The sequence below is a fragment of the Brachyhypopomus gauderio genome, chromosome 18 (genome assembly GCF_052324685.1).
Source record: "Brachyhypopomus gauderio isolate BG-103 chromosome 18, BGAUD_0.2, whole genome shotgun sequence".
Classification (NCBI taxonomy): Eukaryota; Metazoa; Chordata; class Actinopteri; order Gymnotiformes; family Hypopomidae; genus Brachyhypopomus; species Brachyhypopomus gauderio.
The window spans coordinates 13,537,544-13,556,954 of NC_135228.1; the positions used below are offsets into that span (position 1 = coordinate 13,537,544).

Genomic DNA, 19,411 nt, shown 5'->3' on the forward strand with positions numbered 1-19,411 from the left:
AGTGTTTCTTTCTAAATGTGTTTTACTTCTATTGCCTGAAAACCCATAATGCATTGCAGAAGTTGAAGAGTTGGAATTATTGCATTAAGATAAGGCAAAACGACTCAAGATATTTACCTGAGCTTCCCTGAGTAATTAGTATTTTCCCCCAAATCTATAATTTCGATCTCACACTTAAAATTATCAGGAAAGTGCTAGTAATGTGCAAAGAGTAAAGAATAACCAAAGGCCTTGCAAGTAAAGGAAATCAGTCCAATTAATCTCCATTCTGATTATCAGGCCAAGACACTACATAAATCACCCATAATTCATTTAATCTTGAAGTGAAAGTAAAGAAAAAGCAACTTTATATATGATGAACTATGACTCAGTGTGATTGTGATTAAAGGCCCTGCGATATAAAGGCTGAATCAGAGGCTGTAGTGATTGCAAGAAAATATTGCCAACAAATTCAGAACATATTACTAATTGTTTATTGCAAGTTTGAAGCATTAGGTTTACATAGCATGTTTGTTGAAAGTGTCATCAAAATATGAAAAGGTACGAATTAGTCTGGTAATCTCTATAGATTGACATGCATATTCCGACATGTCACACTGGATTACTATTCTGACATTAAATGTGAAGATGAGCGAAAAGCAAAATGTGATTTCTATAAAGCAGTCGTTTGGGTTTTATTGGGTTAACTGTAAACTCCGACGGTTGGCAAGAAGGACTCGTGGCGCAGGCATCGATCGGGTCACATCCTCTGCACGGGTGTGAGGCCCAGGATGTCGAAGCCCTTGGCCATGACGGCCGCCGTAGCTTCACACAGGAGCATCCTCCACATGTTGACTTTAACCACCTCCCCTGGGAAGAACAAGAGAACATAATGACCGTCTGCACGGGAAGGTTAGTGGCTTCCTTTTACATGAAATCTCAGACGTCTCTGCTTGAACTGGCCACTAAATCAATAGTGTGGGTAATATTGTGGTATGCAATATCCCTGGTTCATTTGCCCCACAAGTCAAATTCCAGTAATGTTCAGATAAGTTAATAAAAACTGAGAATCATGATGATGGGTTTAAAGAATAAAGTGTTTCCCAAAATATTTACAAGCAAATTGTCCTTTGAACTACTTTTGAGCTAACAAATGTAATATTTTGACGCGCTGGTTTCTGAAGACTTAACGATAAATTGCATAATAATAAAAAGGATGAACCCTTTTTACGGCCCTTCTTCAAGCCTTTACGGTTTTTAAAGGCTGTCGTCAATATATAGGTCTTGCACTCTGGCTTTTAAATTCCACCTATTGAACAGAACCACAGTAAACTGCTTAATCTATACTTTTTTATCTGATTTAATTCAATGTTGAGGGGGAAAAAGTCTCTGGTAGTAGACCAATATAGCTCTACATGCTTTGCCAGAGAAAATGACAAAATAGACGTACAGAGAACAAGTATGAGGAGGTTCCAGCAGCAGGTGGTAAAATATTTTACGTCCTTCGTGGTAAATTCACTGGGAATCTTGCTTCAAATCTGAAGCTGTACTATCCCCCTGTCAAACACTAGATCACATCTTCACAAAGTTCACAAAGAAGATCTAATCACCATGCTTGGAGACCAACTTTTTCAATCATGACTAGTCACAGCCCAGGAGTTCTACTAATCTCTTCCGTAAAACTCAGTTTTCATTAGCTTATATTAAAAGAGCGATTTAATTCAAGAAGAGCTAGCTTCATCAGTGTCTGTGTATCCAGCTCTTAACGAGAAAATTTAATTAGGGGAAAAAAGAAGAAGAAGAAAAAAAAACTGAGCTAAGTCCAACAGTCGACTGGGAGCAAAATGTAAAATTGGACCCCAATCTCAGCCTTATTCTTCAGATTAAAAACCATCTTGCCCACTTAAGCAATGGAAGGAAAAGACTATATCTTTCTGCTCAGATGAGTCACATTCTATGTTGTTCAAATATGCTGTTTCGTAGTTGGACACATGGCAACCCTAAATGATACCGAGCATGAATATTACCTCCCGCAACATCTTTTCTATTCTGGTCTAGTCTGCAAGAACCAGCAAGGTTCTGGTTGCAAGAATGACAAAAAAAAAAATGTCCGGTCCAGGTCCACATAATAAAGCCTGAACAGTACAAAAACATAGCTTGAAATCCCAGCACCACAAAACCTAAGTCGCTCGTTTGATCGGCCTGGGCCGGGCCAGGCCAGGCCGAGATGGCCTGCCAGGCGGCGTGGGCGCCTTGTGGGTCCCCTGCCTCACAAGCCGTGCACGGTTCCTCACCCAGGGTTCATACACTTTTTTGACAATCAATTTCCATGACTTTTCCATGACTTTTCCATGACTTTGAGGCAAATTTTAATGACTATACATTCTCTAAACATATGTGTAGACATGAAAAATAAGAAAAAATCCAGGCCAAAATTCCACAGTATATCATAAATTAATGACAAGCCACGTGGTTTAATTGAAAAAATAAACATTTACCGTATTTTCAATATCAATATAAACCGGAGTTACGACCTACTTTTTTTTTTATTTCGCGCGTGCACGCACGGAGGAGCAGTGGCAGCACAGTGGAGTGTTGTGGAGTGTTGTGTACGATAAGCCGAGGCAGCACAGGCTCCACTGCAGCCCATCTCGGCAACACGATCGCTCTTTCTCGCGTTGTACGCACGAGGACATCGTTAGTTTTTTTTCTATACTGTGTTTACGATCAAAACGTATCTAAATCTAGGGTCGCGCTTAACGACGAAAACTGCTTTATGACGGACTTTTCAGTCTCTAACCCCATCGTTAACCGTGCACATTTTTCACGCCCCGTGTCCTCGTCTTTCACAAGCCATAGCTTGTATTTGTCCAACTGAAGCAGTCATTGTTTAATCGGCATTTACCAGCATTACGCTGATTTACATCAAAATACAATCTACAGCTCCGCTTGGAGTCCGACGCTAATGCAGTGAACTAATGTGTGAAGTTACGTTAGCGGTCCGCACAATGAAAAAAAATGGCTATATTATATTTATTAATTTTTTCTTCCGGTTATCAGAACAACATACATTTATTGTGTCAAGCAAATTTCCATGACTTTTCCAAAACATTTGAGTATTTTTTATTTTTCCAAAACTTATCCAGGCCTGGAAATTGCTATTTTCAAATTCCATAACTTTTCCAGGTTTTTCATGACCGTACGAACCCTGCTCACCTGTCTGGCGGTCCTTCTCCACGCAGTAGCAGGTGTCGTAGAACTCTGTGAAGGTGGTGGCCAGCTCGTAGAGGTAGTCGCAGAGCGTGTGCAGCAGGAGATCATCCTGTATCTTCTGCAGGACCTCAGGGAAGCGCAGCAGGCACCTGCCCAGCTTCCACTCCTTCTCATGGTCCAGCACCATCTCGCACGTCTCGGCCGCCTTGCGCAGGGCCGCCTCGTCCAGGTTCGCCAGCCGGGCTATGGACCTGCAGGATATCGAATGGTAGCATAGTAAGTTCTAGATCCACATACTCAAAGAACTAATCGGGCAAATAAAATCAAATAATATGAAATCTGCTGAAAATAAGATAACATGACAGAAAAGAGATTGTGCTAACTGCTTCTCAAGCGCCTTCGTTTACTGACAGCCCTGTTTGCATTTCTGGAGGACTGAACTCTGGGAGCAGTGACACGACTGCAGTGGATTAGGGACACGGTAAGCCAGAGAAAGACTGAGCACACAGGAGCAGGGAGTGGAGTGGCGTTGCAATGCTGGACCTGGTCCCCAAACCGAACAACAGCAGGAACAAAAGGGCCAAAGCACCGAGTGCCCATAGAGCTAAAAACACAGAGAGCGAGACAGGACCTGCCATGAGGCCACCAACCTGACAGAGACCACAACCTCTCACGCACGCACGCACACACACACAAACAGCCACCCCTTTCCACTCGTAAACAGTCCACACACAGTGCCGACACATGTACGGCTCACGTGTTTACAGCACAGGTTGGGGGACTGCCGCGCATGAACAAACCATGCCGGCTGCGGGAGCTATTGATTGGACGGGGTCCATCAAGCAGCCCTGGTGAGAATGCTCCTTTCCTACTTGCAAGGGAACAGATCCAGGCACGGTTCCCGCCGCGGACCCCCTGCCCGGGGCGCATCGATCCCCACCGGGGGGGGGCGCTCACCTGATACGAGTAAAGGCGTAGAGGAGATAGGCGGCCGTGTTGCCCCTGTCATCCAGCATCTTGTCGAAGGAGAACACGTAGTCGTTGATGCGGTTGTGCGACAGGTCGGCGTACTTGATGCAGCCGAAAGCAACGGCGCGCTGGGCTTGGGAGAGCTCCTCTGGGGTCAAAACCTGGAGAGTCACACACACACACACACACACACACACACACACACACACACACACACACACACACACACACACACACACACACACACTTCAATGGGTAAATCACACTAAATCCCTCAGGCTGTCCTGTCACCTACAGTGTTTATTAAACGAGCTGAGCACAAGTGAGTTTCAGCCGTTCCAAAATAATAATTTGAATCCTTAAACGTGATAGGCTGAGCTGGTGAAGTTACTTAGTGTGGAAAGAAGAAAGTTTTTCCTCTAACTAGACCAAAACTGACGCACTGGCCCGAGACCCCTCGCGTGTGATGAGAAACGCATTCCGCTGGGCGTGACGCGCGACCACCGGGCGGGACGCGAGGAGCTGGATCTCCTGGCCGGAGCCGGGCTGATCCAAGTGCCTCGGCAGGTGGCGGTTTCAGAACATCGGCCAGGCTCATTGGAGCCGTAGCAAAATCAAAGTGTCGGAACAGATCCGAGTTGGTTCCTGCCCCTGCCGGGCTTCTAACTGATTATGCCCTGGGGAATGAGGTGTGATTACATGCTGCTAGCTCTCCCCACACAGTTGCACCCAGCATGTGGAACGTTCAGTACCACCGACAAGCATGCGGGGGATTTAGAAAATACATTAGCAAGCAGAAACTCCTTTTGCTTTACCGGGCCGGTCCGCAATTACTAGAAACACCAAAAACACTAAAACCCAAAAGCTCATAGGCACTGCAGGGAAAGGTCAAGCGTGTTATACCATGGAATCGTCTAAGAGCCAGGCTTAGTGAGGGGAATCAGAGGACAGACCACATTTCTCTGAAGAGTGGCATTTTTTTTCTAATGCAGCTGTAAATCAGTACTTCATTAGATCAGCTACACCGTGATGGCCGCAGGGTCGTTAGAGAATCTCTCATCATGGGCAGGTGAGGCGAAAGCTAATTGCTAAAGTCACATGGGAGCCATGCAAGGGAGGCAACGGATCACAATTTTTCCTTTTTGCCTTTGTATTGGTCTCATTTGCTGTGTCTCAGTCTCGATTGAACTGAGTAAGAAAAGAAAAGGCGGTTCAACAGAGGAGCGAGTTGCAATTTGGGACAGATCAGAGGAAACGTCTGCATAAATCACACGTAAAAACGCGTGTGCATCAAGCGCACGTTATTGTGTGTGTGCATAAAGCTGCACGTGATCTCTTCCACCCGGCCCGAGGTCCACACCTTATCCCTCTCCTTCTCTTTAAGCTTGTCCATGGATCTCTTCAAGCCCTCGTTCAGCAGGTCCATCAGCCTGACCGTGTCGCCCGAGCGGGTTTTAAACTTCTTCCTGTGGGAGAGAGAAGCGTGAAGACTTCAGCACGAGCGTATTAGAAAGATTTGTCTAAATCCCATACACCACAGAACAATGAACCTCACGCAGACAACCAGTGTAGCCTGAATGCGATTTTCCATAGTGAGCATCCTGTGAGTGTTCCAATAGCAGCACGGTCACTTACTTGTCCTCTCCCAACACCACTCCGAAGCCTGCGTGCTCCACGCGTATGACCTTGGGGTCGTACCAGCCAATCATCTGAGCTGCAGCAAAGACCACTTGGAAGTGTACTGCCTATCATGGAATGAACACACGTGCATTTTAACATCCTCCAGACTGCTGAAATGAGCTGTGTCCTTGGGTCCTGTCTATTAACCATCATTACCATACACCGAATGGCCATTTTAAATTCCTTTGTAGGCCTCTTTTGGCAGACCTGTGCCCCTCTGCGATTCACAGGCAAGAGATATTGTTAACCAGCTGTGTGTTTTCTGACAGATGCATGTTCTCTGAACCTACATGCCTCTATGTCTCTTATTGCCACACGCATGCACACTGGTCAGGGCAGGTGGAGAACACGCCAGTCGCTCGGTGCAGACAGGCACGTGTCCTTCCTCTACACAGCAGTGAGACTAATGTATGAACTAGATGCAGTGTGAAAGTGCATACCAGAGAGCTGGCACAGACTTCATTAATATTTGATGCAGTGAGTTGAAACACACACACGCACACGCACACACACACACACACGTCTTGCTGCAGAGGTGTGAGCTGAACATTTGCTGTCACAGCCTAACCCTCTGGGTGAGGAGGGGTGTGGTCACGTGTGCGCGTGCGTTCGCACCTGCCCGCTGTCCGTCACGTAGATGATGATGTCACCCTTCTCGTCAAAGATGCGCTGTCGCAGGGCCGCCAGGTCCGACGTGTCGTACGTGTAGCCGCCGTCCGACTTCACCACCGTCAGGGGGATGGACTGGCCCGGAGGGAACACCACCTTTCTGCCCTCGTCGAGGTCTACCATACCTGGGTGGGGGAGGGAGAGAGGGAGGGAGAGAGAGAGAGAGAGAGAGAGAAACAAAGTTTGGACTTTTGTGCAATTGAGCATCTTGAAACAACAGTGCCCCCTAATGGACAGACTACATCTTCACAGCATCTCAGAATGCTACGCTACTGCCAACGAAGGTGCTTGAGAACCAGCTGCCACATACTCCTTTCTGTCATGTTATCTGACATGCTGTCATTCATTAGTTTTGAGCACATTTCACACTAATTAAGTATGAACTTTAAGTATGTCTAGCGCTTAGCGTGCTACCGTGGTTTCGTTTTAATGAAGAGGATTCAGTAGGATGAGTGGAGCTGTTGGTGTGTCGTCACCCCACCTTTCTCCTCAAACTCCTTCACCACCTCCGTCATCAGGTCCTGGTAGTAGGACTCTCCTCGCTCCAGCAGGTGAATCCCCAGGCAGTCGTAGACCTTCTGGAACTCTGGTGCGGAGGAGAGAGGCAGGCAGAGGGAGAGCAGAGAGAAAGAAGAAGAAAAAGAATGAGAGTGAGAGGAGACAACGAAGAAAAAGAGAAAGGTGAGAGAGAGAGAGAAAGAGACTAGCGTTTAATTACAGGAGCCACACCTCAGGGAAATCAAACTAAGCAAGTGCCTCCAGAGTTGGCCAAAGCCGGATTTGAGGTGTTCAGCAGCAGGGGACACACACACACGCGCGTGCACTAATTGACCTTTATTAGATAAGTCTCTGTTCTAGCTGTGTGTGGGCAGGAGCATGATTAAGGTGTTACGGGCGTCAGGGGTCTCAGCCTCCCAGCTTGTCTGATGCCTGAGTGAGAGGTGATGGAGATGGAGGCAGCGAGGCGGGCGAGGCGGGCCTTGGGGCACCTGTGCCCTTCCCAGTTCATCAGCCGAAACTGCAGAGCTGCTCGGAACAGATCCGCTGCTGCAAAGGTCTCCATTACATATAGCGGCGGAGTCACAGAGCGGCGGGAGAGCGATTAGCTGGGAAAGGTCTCAGTGCATAATTCTAAAGTAAGGTGGAAATAAAGGGTGAGCTAACAATTTAAGGAGCTGGTTAGAGTGTGTTTAATTTTAAGTGGCTCGTTTCACATTTTGAAGGTTACAGCGTCTACTTGACTGGCTTGGAGATCCCTTAGAAATAATTAATTTGGCTAAGCTAAAGAGTGCAATTTAGGGCTTGGAACTTGGACTTGGGTTGTTATGTATGACACAGTGTAACAAACTGACTGAGTTTGAAAAAGTGCTACCCATGCCTGAGTTATACTGTTCCACTGGCTATGTCGGGTTTCCTGATAATGGCAATCAGATGGGCATGGATCAGTGGACTTAAGGTTTGTAGCTAAAAGTTTGACCATGTCTTATGTTAATGTTTAGACTATTTATTACTCCATCCCTACATGTAATTTTGAAAATATTCAATATTATATCCCTATAGTCTTTCTTGGTGTCTTCTTTATTTTGTGTTCTGAGTCCATGGTGTTGTGAGAGTGATGAAATGGCGCTTCACTGCACCTCTTGACATCTGTAATCGTACAGATCAATTTCCTTGAGGAATTAAATGCCGAGGATGCCAGCGACGAGCCATGCAAACTGCTTTAAGATCCAAAACTTGAAAACAATCTTCAGGGAGTAAAAGCACAGAGAAGAAAAAGGATGTACGCTTTATAACTTCTACATCAGGGCTGATGGCACTTAATAGATCTTTTGGGGGGTGCAGCATGTTGAGGGACGGGGGAGGAGGAATGAGACCTGTGTCAGGCACTAGAGTGGATAATAACACCAGGAGACACCTACCCGCCCTAATTTAAGCGACCTAACCCCATTTTCCGCGTTGGTATTCATTACCAGGAGCAGTGGACTCAGTACAGAGCAAAGGTCCAGGATGGCTGGTAACTGAAGATTTTTATCATCGGTAGAACTAAATTTAACATCTTTTTGCAGGGCTCTGCTACTGATAAGTGCTTTTCTAAATGTTTGGTTCTGCAAGCAAATAGGCAGATTTCAGAGGACACGGCGGATGGGGCCACTGTGGGCAGACATGTTATAAAGGCTTTACACCTTCATAAGCACTCACTGCAAACACAGGGGAAGTTTGTTTCTGTCTGGCCCTGTTCCACTGTGCAATGAATTACTGTATAATTGCTTACTTGAATTCATTAGCAACTTGGCAGCTTTTTGGTTGTTACCAGTATATATATATACACTAACCCGTCCAACTGCTCATTAACGCAAACGTCGAATCAGCCAATCACATGGCAGCAACTCAATGCATTTAGGCATGTAGACATGGCCAAGAAAATCTGCTGCAGTTCAAACCGAACATCAGAAAGGTGACACTCACCGGCCACTTTATTAGATACACCTTGCTAGTACCGGGTTAGACCCCCTTTTGCCTTCAGAACTGCCTTAATCCTTTGTGGCGTAGATTCAACAAGGTACTGGAAACATTCCTCAGAGAGTCTGGTCCATATTGACATGATAGCATCACGCAGTTGCTGCAGATTTTTCAGCTGCACATCCATGATGCGAATCTCCCGTTCCACCACATCCCAAAGATGCTCTACTGGATTGAGATCTGGTGACTGGTGACGTCTGAGGACATGCTGATGCAAGCTCCTACATCAGGCTCATCTGCACTGAAGGGACTGTGACTACTTGGCCGGGGAACAAGAACCTTAACTATAACTGTAGAACCACCTTTTGTCCACAAATACGGACTTGGGCTAACAGGTCGCCCAATGGAGGATGGGTTCCCTTTTGAGTCTTGGAGCTCCCGAGGTTTCTTCCTAATCCCCACCATCATAAGGAGTTTTTCCTTGCCACTTTCCTTGTCGCCTTTGGCTTGCTTATTAGGGATCTGGACACATACGATTGTAAAGCTGCTTTGTGACAACGTGTTGTAAAAAGTGCTATATAAATAAATTTGACTTTTACTGTGGAGCCATTTGAGGCCAATGTCGTGTTCAAGAAACCAGTATGAGATGATACGCACTTTATGACATGGCGTATTATACTGCTGGAAATAGCCATCAGAAGTTGATACAAGGCATGATGGATCCATGCTTTCATGTTGTTGATGCCAAATTCTGACCCTACCATCCGAATGTTGCAGCAGATACCGAGACTCATCAGACCAGACAGCATTTTTCCAGTCTTCTATTGTCCAATTTTGGTGAGCCTGTGAAATTTGGAGCCTCAGTTTCCTGTTCTTAGCTGACAGGAGAGGCACCCGGTGTGGTCTTCTGCTGCTATAGCCCATCCACCTCAAAGTTCAGCATTTTCTTAGCTTATATTTTCTCTCAGCAATCCATCCTAATGATACTGTAGTAATCGAATTTGGCAGTCAAAAAAACAGACTATTAGGGGTATGTGGTGTGTTTTAAAGGTGGAGATAAAGGGTATTTTATTATGCATGCCATCACTGGATCATCTGAATTATTGAAATTGCATGAACAGTAGTCATGTAAAACCTTTTATTCCAGTAAATCCGTTCAGATTTTCAGTACAGCTTCTTGTGCACTTTTCAATGATAACCTAGAGCTTAGAGAGCAGTTTATGTTACACCTCTTGTGAGGCATTCATTATTTAACAAGATATTAATTATTTAAATAATTAAAGCTCAATTTCTAAGCTTCCACATCTAGCAGAAATGTTAAGAGTCCCTAATAAATAAGTTTGTTTCACAGCTTTCACTTAATGAGAAAATGGTCACATCTAATTACTGAAGCAACTGTTCCTGACGATGACACTGTTTGACTTGTTGAAGGAATCTAATTGTTTGTTACTGATTTCTGATCACCTTGACTGACCGAGTCATTTGTTTGACCACGTTAATACTCTTAACAACCCAACTCCGTGTGTTGTGACCCAAGAAAAACAATGCCAGTTTCTTTAAATGTTAATGGGTTTCTGCAGGCAATATTGTTCATGTTCTACATTAATGAGACTGAAGATTAATTTCTACAGAGATAATGCTGTTGTGTATTCTTGTTCGTGCTCTGAAACACTGGCTGTGGGGAACTCATAAGAATCTTTACAGAACTCCTTCATGCCTCAAAAAATATCAATAATAATAATAGTAAATGGACACACTGAAAGGTGTAATTATTGACCAGACTGTAAATATCGTTCCGACTATAAATATCTTGACATTTGGAATACGTGTTTTTTTAAAGCCATGGCTGGGGTAGAGAAAATAAAAAAGCTGGGATTTCTAAACACAAACAGTCTGGATTAATTTTGGCCCTTCGGGGGAAGATTGGTCCAGTGAACATTTTATCAGTCTGTGATAATGGCGACAATCTATCTGAAAACCGCTTCTTCAGCCCTATAACCACTGGATGATGCATGATGGGGAACTACTGGTTTGTGGGGACTTCAAGCAGCATTACTGTGGTACGTGCACATCATAACTTTACCTCAGAAGGAAGCACTATGGAGTGGTATTTAATTTTAAGGCCTTCTTGCAGCAGTAACCTCACACATTCCATGGCTAATTATGTTTACAACTGCTCCAAATGTTATGTTTTTTAAAATCTATCTTTTTCATCTATTTAATTGGTTTATTACTGTCAACTTGATCCTAATTTTATTTGTTTCAATTTAATGTTTTCATTTCGAGTTGCACAGGACTTTTTCTCTGTATAAATAAAATATACAACGTAATAAATTGAACAGAGAGCAATACAACATACAAAAATCTCACACTGTGAGAGCAGCATGAGTACTTTTTAAAAATATGTAATGCATAATTAAACCTGTACAGCACGGAATTAAAGACACTAGCCACGTTTTTTTTTCCCAGTAAGGTAAATTGCCTCAGGCAATGGTGTTTCAAAAATGGTGTGAAGCACCTCAGGCTATGAGAAAGGCTATATACTCTAGATAGCCATTAGGAACGAACACGGGGTCATCAGGAACCACTGTGAATGTTATTCCACTTAACCATATGGACAAAGTTGCATTCATACGGGAAAACACGCAGACAACCCCCGACAAACAGGCTTTTACTGTTGCCTAGAGGAAAATCTGAGCAGCACAGCCTCGAGTTCATGGGGCTTTTTCCGCAGCGATTCTTCATGCCTCCATGTAATTATTTTCAGCTCTAATGCACTGAAGCTTTGTGCAAAATAGACTTGAGAGCTGCTAATCTGTTTCCCCTGACTCGTCCTTAAAGAGAATAAACCTGCCGCGACCTCCTACTATGTGAGTACCTCCAACTACTGAGCAAATTGCTGACTGATTACATTTCTGCTGTGCACGAGTACATGCAGCCTCTCTCAATGTCCTCGGCGACAATCATGTCATCAAAACACAGCGTATGAGGCAGACCGTATATCTTACCGTGAAACTATAAAAGGTGCCGCTGAGGATGTCAACCATTGCCCTACACAGCGCTCAGGCACTGGTGTAAGAATCCAGTTAGTAAGAATGCGTGTAAGGGTCCCACACATACCTTTCCTGGACACGTCACAGATGAGGTTCCAGGCCTTAATGAAGTCTGGCTCTTTGCTCTGCAGTCTGACCACGCACTGATAGGCCCTCTTCTTAAACTCTTCATCTTCATCAAAGCGCTTCTTAGACTCCTGAGAGCAAAGAGTGAAAAGCAAAGAGATTTTTTTTTTTTAAGCATATCGGCATAAAAAGATAAATATTTACTGGTTTGGTCCAGCTAACAAAACTGCAATGTGTTAGGCTGAAAGTACTTACAGACCATTTCATTGTAAAACAAAGTGCTTGTTAAATGTGGCTCTTACAATGTAAACTTACTAAAGTTCAAAACATGCTGGTCTGCTAATTAAAAAAGCACAGACATGCCAATTTCCAAATTGTGTTAATAAACTACAACAGATAAGTAAAGGTATGAGTTCTGAGCTGGTCTTCATTAAAGCAGCCTTAAGAGCGTCTGAACTTAAACGAACTTACTTTGTAAAAAGCCTGGAGATCTCCAATTGGTGGGGAAACACTCAGATAATCTGGGAACATATCCTGCAAGTGAGCGATGAGCATTCCAAACTGGGTCCCCCAGTCCCCCACATGGTTCAGCCTGGTGGGAATTGAAAATAGTCCAAAAAGAGACATCAGCTGATGACTCACTATACTTGCTTTCCAACATTCATAATTGTGAATGTCACAAACATGCATTATGTCTTTAGAAATGTGCCTAGAAATGTTAAATAAATTATGGGTAATGGCAGGGGTGAAAGCAGAGATTGGTGTCTTTCAACTAAGGAAATAGGAATTAATTCACCATTTAACAGAATCTCTCACATGGTACAAAATAAAATATTTCTCAAGGCAGGAGATAAACAGTGAGAAAGAATTGGGCATCTCTGTACATGAATTTAGGGCTAACAAACTCCCTACGTGAGGACTAATTAGGACCATTTCACCATCCACTGACCTTAGGACCTCATGGCCTAGGAACTCAAAGAGGCGGCACATGCTGTCGCCTATGATGGTAGAGCGCAGATGACCCACATGCATTTCCTTTGCAATGTTTGGAGAGGAGAAGTCCACAATTACCTAAAAAACAAACAAACAAACAAAAATATATACAAATAAAAATAACAAAAGGAGAGGAACATCTGAATCCATTGCCCCACTTCATCAGTAACTAGTCTTAGTTTGAACTGAGAATAGAGTTTGTTTCTGTTAAGAGGAAATCTTTCCAAACCTTCTTTCTCTTTTCCAAAGCTGGAGGTTGAACGCCATTCACAAGCAAGTTTGTGAGAAGCTTTGACACAAATGTCTTCTTGAGATGAATATTAATGAATCCTGGAAAAAACACACAATTGTGATCCAATTTAACCAGTTTGCCAAATAATAAATAACTACATGTTATAAATAGATTTAATTTGCAGAGCCATGTTCTTCTACTTCTGAGAGGACTATAAAAACTAGTTCATTTAACACAAACAAGTTCATGTTTTCAAATAATTAGACATTTTCTCAACAAACCTGGTCCTGCAATTTCTGTCTTTTCAATCAACTCATTGTCAGGAATGTTTTTTATTATCTTCTCAGCTATCTCCCTGGGGTTAACCTTCTGTGTCTTTGTCTTCAGCATCTGGAAAAAGATTTTTAAAAGATTGCTAAACTAATATTTTTGTTTTATTTTACTTCAAGCACTAATTTGGAGTCCTGACGCATAACTTTGCAAAACCTTTCAACATTATAGTGGATGACAGTGAGTGAGTAATTCATAAACACTGAATCACAAAACCTTTCAGCGTTATAATGAATAAACATCCAGAAATTGATGTACTGAATAAAAAAATAAAAATAAGCTATGGGCCTTTTTCAGCTATATGCTGAGACTTTTAAGATTAATAGCCACAAAAATATTCTGCCCTTTTACAGCAAGATTGAGGATATAAACATTAGCAGTTCGTGCTGCTTTCTTAACATATAAGTACCAGTCAACTGAAAGTTGCTATGTATGCTAAATACAACCGTTTGGAATATCCCTTTAAGACACATCCAATCTCTGTGATGTGGGTGTGGCAGAGACCTGAGCCATCGCCATGGCGCTGTTGCACTGGTAATCCCCAAACTTGGCCTGCTGGCTGGGAGTGACTGCGAGCGGGGGATTCTCCAGTTCAGGGCACGCGACGCGGATGGCGCCGCCGAAGATGCCCTGGAGCCTCTGGTTGATGTTGATCATGCTCTTGCTGCTGTAGGCGCTCTCTTCGTGAAGACTCTGGAGAGAAGCAAGGGGGAAGTGTCCTGAAAACATGCGCAAAAGCTGCAAGGAACCGTCATGGCTGTCGTGTTTGCCAGCGTTTAATCAAGTCACTGGATTTCTTAATAAACAGTTAATATTTTCTAGAAATAAAATAATAAACTTGATTTAAAACTTGAAAACGTCCTCTAAATTTTTTTTCATTCAAAACCCATACGTGCAAAACATATAATACACTCAAAACTTGAAAGCATGCTTGCACATTACGCTTGTGCTCGGATGTGTGAAATGCTAGAATGTTTGTGTCAATAGTCCAGCAAATCAGGAGATTTCCCGCTGTTCAAACACTACAAATTATACACAGACTGGTAGTCTAGTTTTTTTGTCTGAATCCAAGTACTGTGTAATTTGTCAGTGCATGATAATCCCAACATTTGCCATTTCTATGTATTTTATTCTATGTATTGATGTATTGCTCCACACCAATATACTATTGGTAAATTATAGGGTTAGCTATGAAAATATTTGTATGTGCACCAATTTATGCATGCATACATAGGCTTGCTAGATTGCTAGCTAGCTATTTAGCTACCACATTCTTCAGTAGTCATCTTACACGGTATACTCAATTTTTTAATTAAAATGTTGTATTTGAAAAAGCTTTATTTGTTGAGCTCATCAGTCTGATCATGATCAGCATTTAGAATTACCACAAAGCTGATGTTTGATATAACTACAGTTAGCTACATCTTTGTTGTTATTGGACTATCTGAACTGAATTACCTAGCCCCAACAGTAAAGGTTTACTAATGAATATATGCTGAACTAATATCAAAAACACAACAAATGTTCCAAAAACTATACTAGCTATACAAATTATATATAGATTTGTAGTAACCCTCAATAGAGCTGCAGTATTGAACGAAAATGATATCCAACTCAATATGCAGTATTGTGTATAGGCTTAAGCCACCATTAGATTTGTTGTTTTAGCAATTTTATAATGACCATTTACACCACCGGTCAAAAGTTTTACAACACCCCAAAGGTTTCAGTTTTTTATTGGAAAATATTCACTTTAATGTCTCATCACACTTTTAAATGAAAGCTCAAATAAGCAATTTACAAAATAAGTTAAAAAAGAAATGGAGTCAAATTATAGACCAAAATGTATTCTAAACTTTTGACTCCTCAAGGTACAACGAAGTATCCACCTTTGGCAGATATAACAGCTGAACACACATTCTTTCTAAAATACAAGTCAAAAATTCTTCAGAAAGTTATTGCCAAATCTGTTGCAGAAGTTCCCATAAAATGTGTGACACTTGTAGGTTGCTTTGCTTTCACTTTTCGGTCCATCTCAAACCAGCTCGATGGGATTCAAGTCTGGAGATTTTCAAGCTTACCATCTTGTTTTTTTTTTCTGAGGTAGTTCTGGCATAGCCTGGGTGGCATGTTTTGGGTCATTATCCTGTTGTAGGGTGAACCCATAAGCAACCAGGTGCACAGAGGGTATTACATGGTTCTGCAGACTGCTATGGTTGCCATTTTGGTTCAGGGTGCCTCTCACTCTCACCAACCCTGGATGCAGAAAAACAGCCCCAGACCATTTTCCTCCTCCATGTTTGACAGTTGATGTTCCACACTGGAACCGTCCTTTCGCCTACTCAATGGCACACCAAGATCGTGCATTTTTGGTAACCATGCCTTTTTTTTTTTGCGCCTGTCAGTTCAGCACCTACCTTTGTATCATTTCAAGCTATTCATTGTAGTTGAACAATTTGCAAATGCAATAAATAACTGCAAATACATTTTGTAGTTCGAACTTTTTTTGACCAGTGGTGTATAATAATTTCTTTTTATCAGAATTATAAACAAAAAACAGGACATTTGTAAGCAGTAAAAAACAAAATCACAAAAAACAGCTTGTGTAAGCTACAGTGACAAGTATTTAGTGTAACCTTCCCTTATACTGAAAAGTCTAAATCTAATGACACACCCCTGGCTGCTGAGGCTGTCATGTTCCCTGGGGACTGTGCTCTGGTTGCGGACTTGGAGCTGCTGCTGTCTGGTTACTGACTCCACCCTGCCAATCAGGATGGCCTATATACGAGGCAGACAGAGTGAAGGGGCTTCTTAAGCTCAGACTCTTGCTATGTAGCTGTTCTCAGTCCGATTAGCTTCTTTCCATTTGCCTTTGTTACCCTGATTGCTACATTGTAAATAGTGTAAACAGCTGCAGGTTGTTTGTTTGTTTTTGGTTAGGGAGTTGGTGTAGAACTGTGTAGGTTTTGTTTAAGGGTAGCTCTGTTGTTTATTTCGCAGTTTAGGTTTTGTTTATTGTGTGGGCACTTCAACTACTCCTAACATTTAATCAGTTTGTGTTATAATGACAAAACAATTAATATAAATTGGGTTAATTTATTCCACATTCCACCAAGCCCAGTTACTTTTGTATTCTAGGTCTCCGATCCAGCCACGCCACCTAGACTGAGGTCATAACAGCGAAGAAGAACTCTGGTATAATATACCAGAAAATGACTTTAGAAGCGTTCAAGATGTGCTTGGTGCTAAGGAAGTCACAAACTAATTACAGACCTTTGCCTGTACAGTTGTAGCCAAACATTTTGAGATTGGCACAAATTTTGGTTTACAAAAAAAGATGCCTCAGGTTTATGGTGGAAATTTGTATTCACTCTAGATTGTGAAGCATGATCAGATGAATTGCAATTAATTGCCTGTCAAAAATTACCTTATCACAAAAATGGCTACATTTCAGCCCTACAAAATGGCCTGCTAACATAATTTTAGTGAAGATCTTGTTGGGACAGGAGAAAGGGTAATTAGGACAGGACAGCTAACATCACTCCGTCATGCTGATTAGAAGAGCAGACTGGTTGCTTTAAAAGGGTAGTGGCACTTTTAGGTTTTCTTCTGTAAATGATGTGCGGTCATCATTGTAGTGCATTTAAAGGGTTTCACAGGCAAGGACATTGCTGCTCGTAGGACAGCACCCTAAACCCTTCAGGGTGCCCAAGAAAGTCAAGCAAGCGTCATCACGTCTCCTGAAGAGGATGCAGGTACAAGATTGGGTCACCACCAGTGCAGAGTGCTCAGGAATGGCAGAGGGCAGGTGTGAGTGCATCTAAACACACAGTGAGACGGAGGCGTTTGGAGAATGGCAGCAAAGAAGCCAGAATTGGCTCTGCGAACAAATCATAAAAATTTTGGGTCAGTGGCCAGGAAACTTCCTAGATCTCAATCCCATTGAGAACCTCTGGTCAGTCCTCAAAAAGAGGGTGGACAAACAAAACCCAGAAACTCCGATAAACTCCAATCCACTGATTAGGCAAGAATGGGTGACCCGATATTGCACAGAAGCCGATACCCAGTATGCCGAGGCAAATTGCAGAAGTCATAAAGAGGAAGGGTCAGTACTGTAAACATTACGTTAAAACTGGATGCATTTGTTAAAAGTATGACATTCTTATTGTATTTGTATGTACATACTCATCTCATTTATTATATACAACTAATAGCTCTTGTGCAACACCATCTATTTACCGTCTCTTCTTGAGAAAATGAAAGTAAAAGTAAACTGTGAAATGCAGTCACGCATTACTGCTGGAAAAGTTTAGTTTCTTAACCTGTAACATTACCAGCATGGCTGCATGACTAAGAACCAAGCTAATTTTACATTTTGATTTGTTTTCATTTAGCAGACGATCTTATTCAGAGCGATTTATTGTGCTCTTAGAGTCAAGTAAGTCTAAATAACCAAACGGAAGAGAAGCTGAGAATACTTAACAGTAGTTAAATTAATAGCCTACATTTAATTAATTTAATTAATCTATGACATTTGTATATTAAGAACGCATGAAATATAAAAATGGATGAGTTAAAGGTTAATAAAAAAAAACAGACAAACTGGTGATTGACAGTAGTTATAAAAAAAGACACTTGAAATCACACCGTGTGATTGCATCAGGCAACATCATTTAAGCAAGCTATACCAAGCTTTCTTGAAAAAAAAAATGAAAAAAATAATAGTAAAAACTGTAGAATGCTATTTATTCAGTTAAGAAAAGGCTTAATTTAACATAAGCTTAAACTTGTATTTATGAGGAAATAAGCAAAACAGGTATTTAGTTTGAATACAGATTATATGACTTCAGACGTGGCAATTCATTTTATAAAGCATGTACCTTCTTTAGGATATTGAGGCGGTATTTTAGCCTGGAGTTCTCTTCCCTCAGCTCATCCAAGCCCTCTGAAGTGAAGTCCTGTGGATGTTTCAGTCTTTCTATCTCAGCTGAGAGGGACTTAATCTCCCTTTCCTGTAACGGGGAGGGGGGGGGCGTTAGGGCAATAAAACCAGCTTTTATCATCTAAATCTGGAACGGAACCGACTCAAACATTTTATATTACATCTCATAAAACCTCTGCATGTCGCAAAAGAAAAGACAACAAACTCCCAATGGCATCTTCCTGTGGAAAATAAGAGTTATAATATTAACGGATACCAATCAGATTTCTATAGTAAGAAATGAAAGTAAAACGAAAGGAACCTGTAAATGCGTCACTGGACGGAAAATAGCTCAAAGTTACAAATAAAGCGAAAACATCTTAAATCTGTAACGTTACCGGGGATAAATAGCCGAAAGACAAGGTTAGAACCAGGCTCCTGGTATTTCTGAGAGCGAATCGTGCCCTTAGCTCTACGACACGTCCCACTACGATGTGCTTTCCGCTACGGAAGTGGGTTTGTTATAAGAATTGTACCCGTCCCCGTTAGGAGCGGAACCGCGCACTCCGTGAGTTTCTGACCACGGGGACAGGGCCACGCTGGCTTATACATGTGCTTACTGCTCCGTGCCTTGTGTTTTGAACCCCGTAACCTCGTGTAAAGCTGACCTGTTGCTGGAGACGAGCTGTATATTCTGTCACCGGGTCACACATGTTCGCAAAGTGTAGTTAGAGCGACAACGGCCGCCGACACGCGCGCACTTTAACGGAGAAACCGATAGTTGCCTCTCACTTTCCCCCCCAGTCGCCGGTTTTTATTTCCGGTCACGTGGGACTGCTGACGTTA

General features: G+C 42.5%; 1 protein-coding gene across 2 annotated transcripts; it reads right to left on the reverse strand.

Moving 5' to 3' along the window:
- Positions 1–455: 455 nt before the first annotated feature.
- rars1 (arginyl-tRNA synthetase 1) lies at positions 456–19,390 on the reverse strand. 2 transcript variants are annotated; one of them, XM_076979781.1, is made up of 15 exons: positions 19,234–19,390; positions 18,525–18,656; positions 14,149–14,337; positions 13,596–13,704; positions 13,312–13,412; positions 13,039–13,160; positions 12,561–12,681; positions 12,091–12,220; positions 6,992–7,096; positions 6,457–6,635; positions 5,797–5,906; positions 5,522–5,627; positions 4,150–4,322; positions 3,196–3,443; positions 456–849 (listed from the first exon to the last, which is right to left on the reverse strand). In XM_076979781.1, the coding sequence occupies exons 1-15, from the start codon at positions 19,276–19,278 to the stop codon at positions 740–742; spliced, it is 1,980 nt and encodes a 659-aa protein (XP_076835896.1). In that variant the 5' UTR covers positions 19,279–19,390; the 3' UTR covers positions 456–739. The 2 variants fall into 2 exon arrangements, with proteins under 2 accessions (XP_076835896.1, XP_076835897.1); XM_076979782.1 differs by lacking the exon at positions 19,234–19,390 and adding an exon at positions 18,964–19,117.
- Between the last annotated feature and the right edge of the window lie 21 nt (positions 19,391–19,411).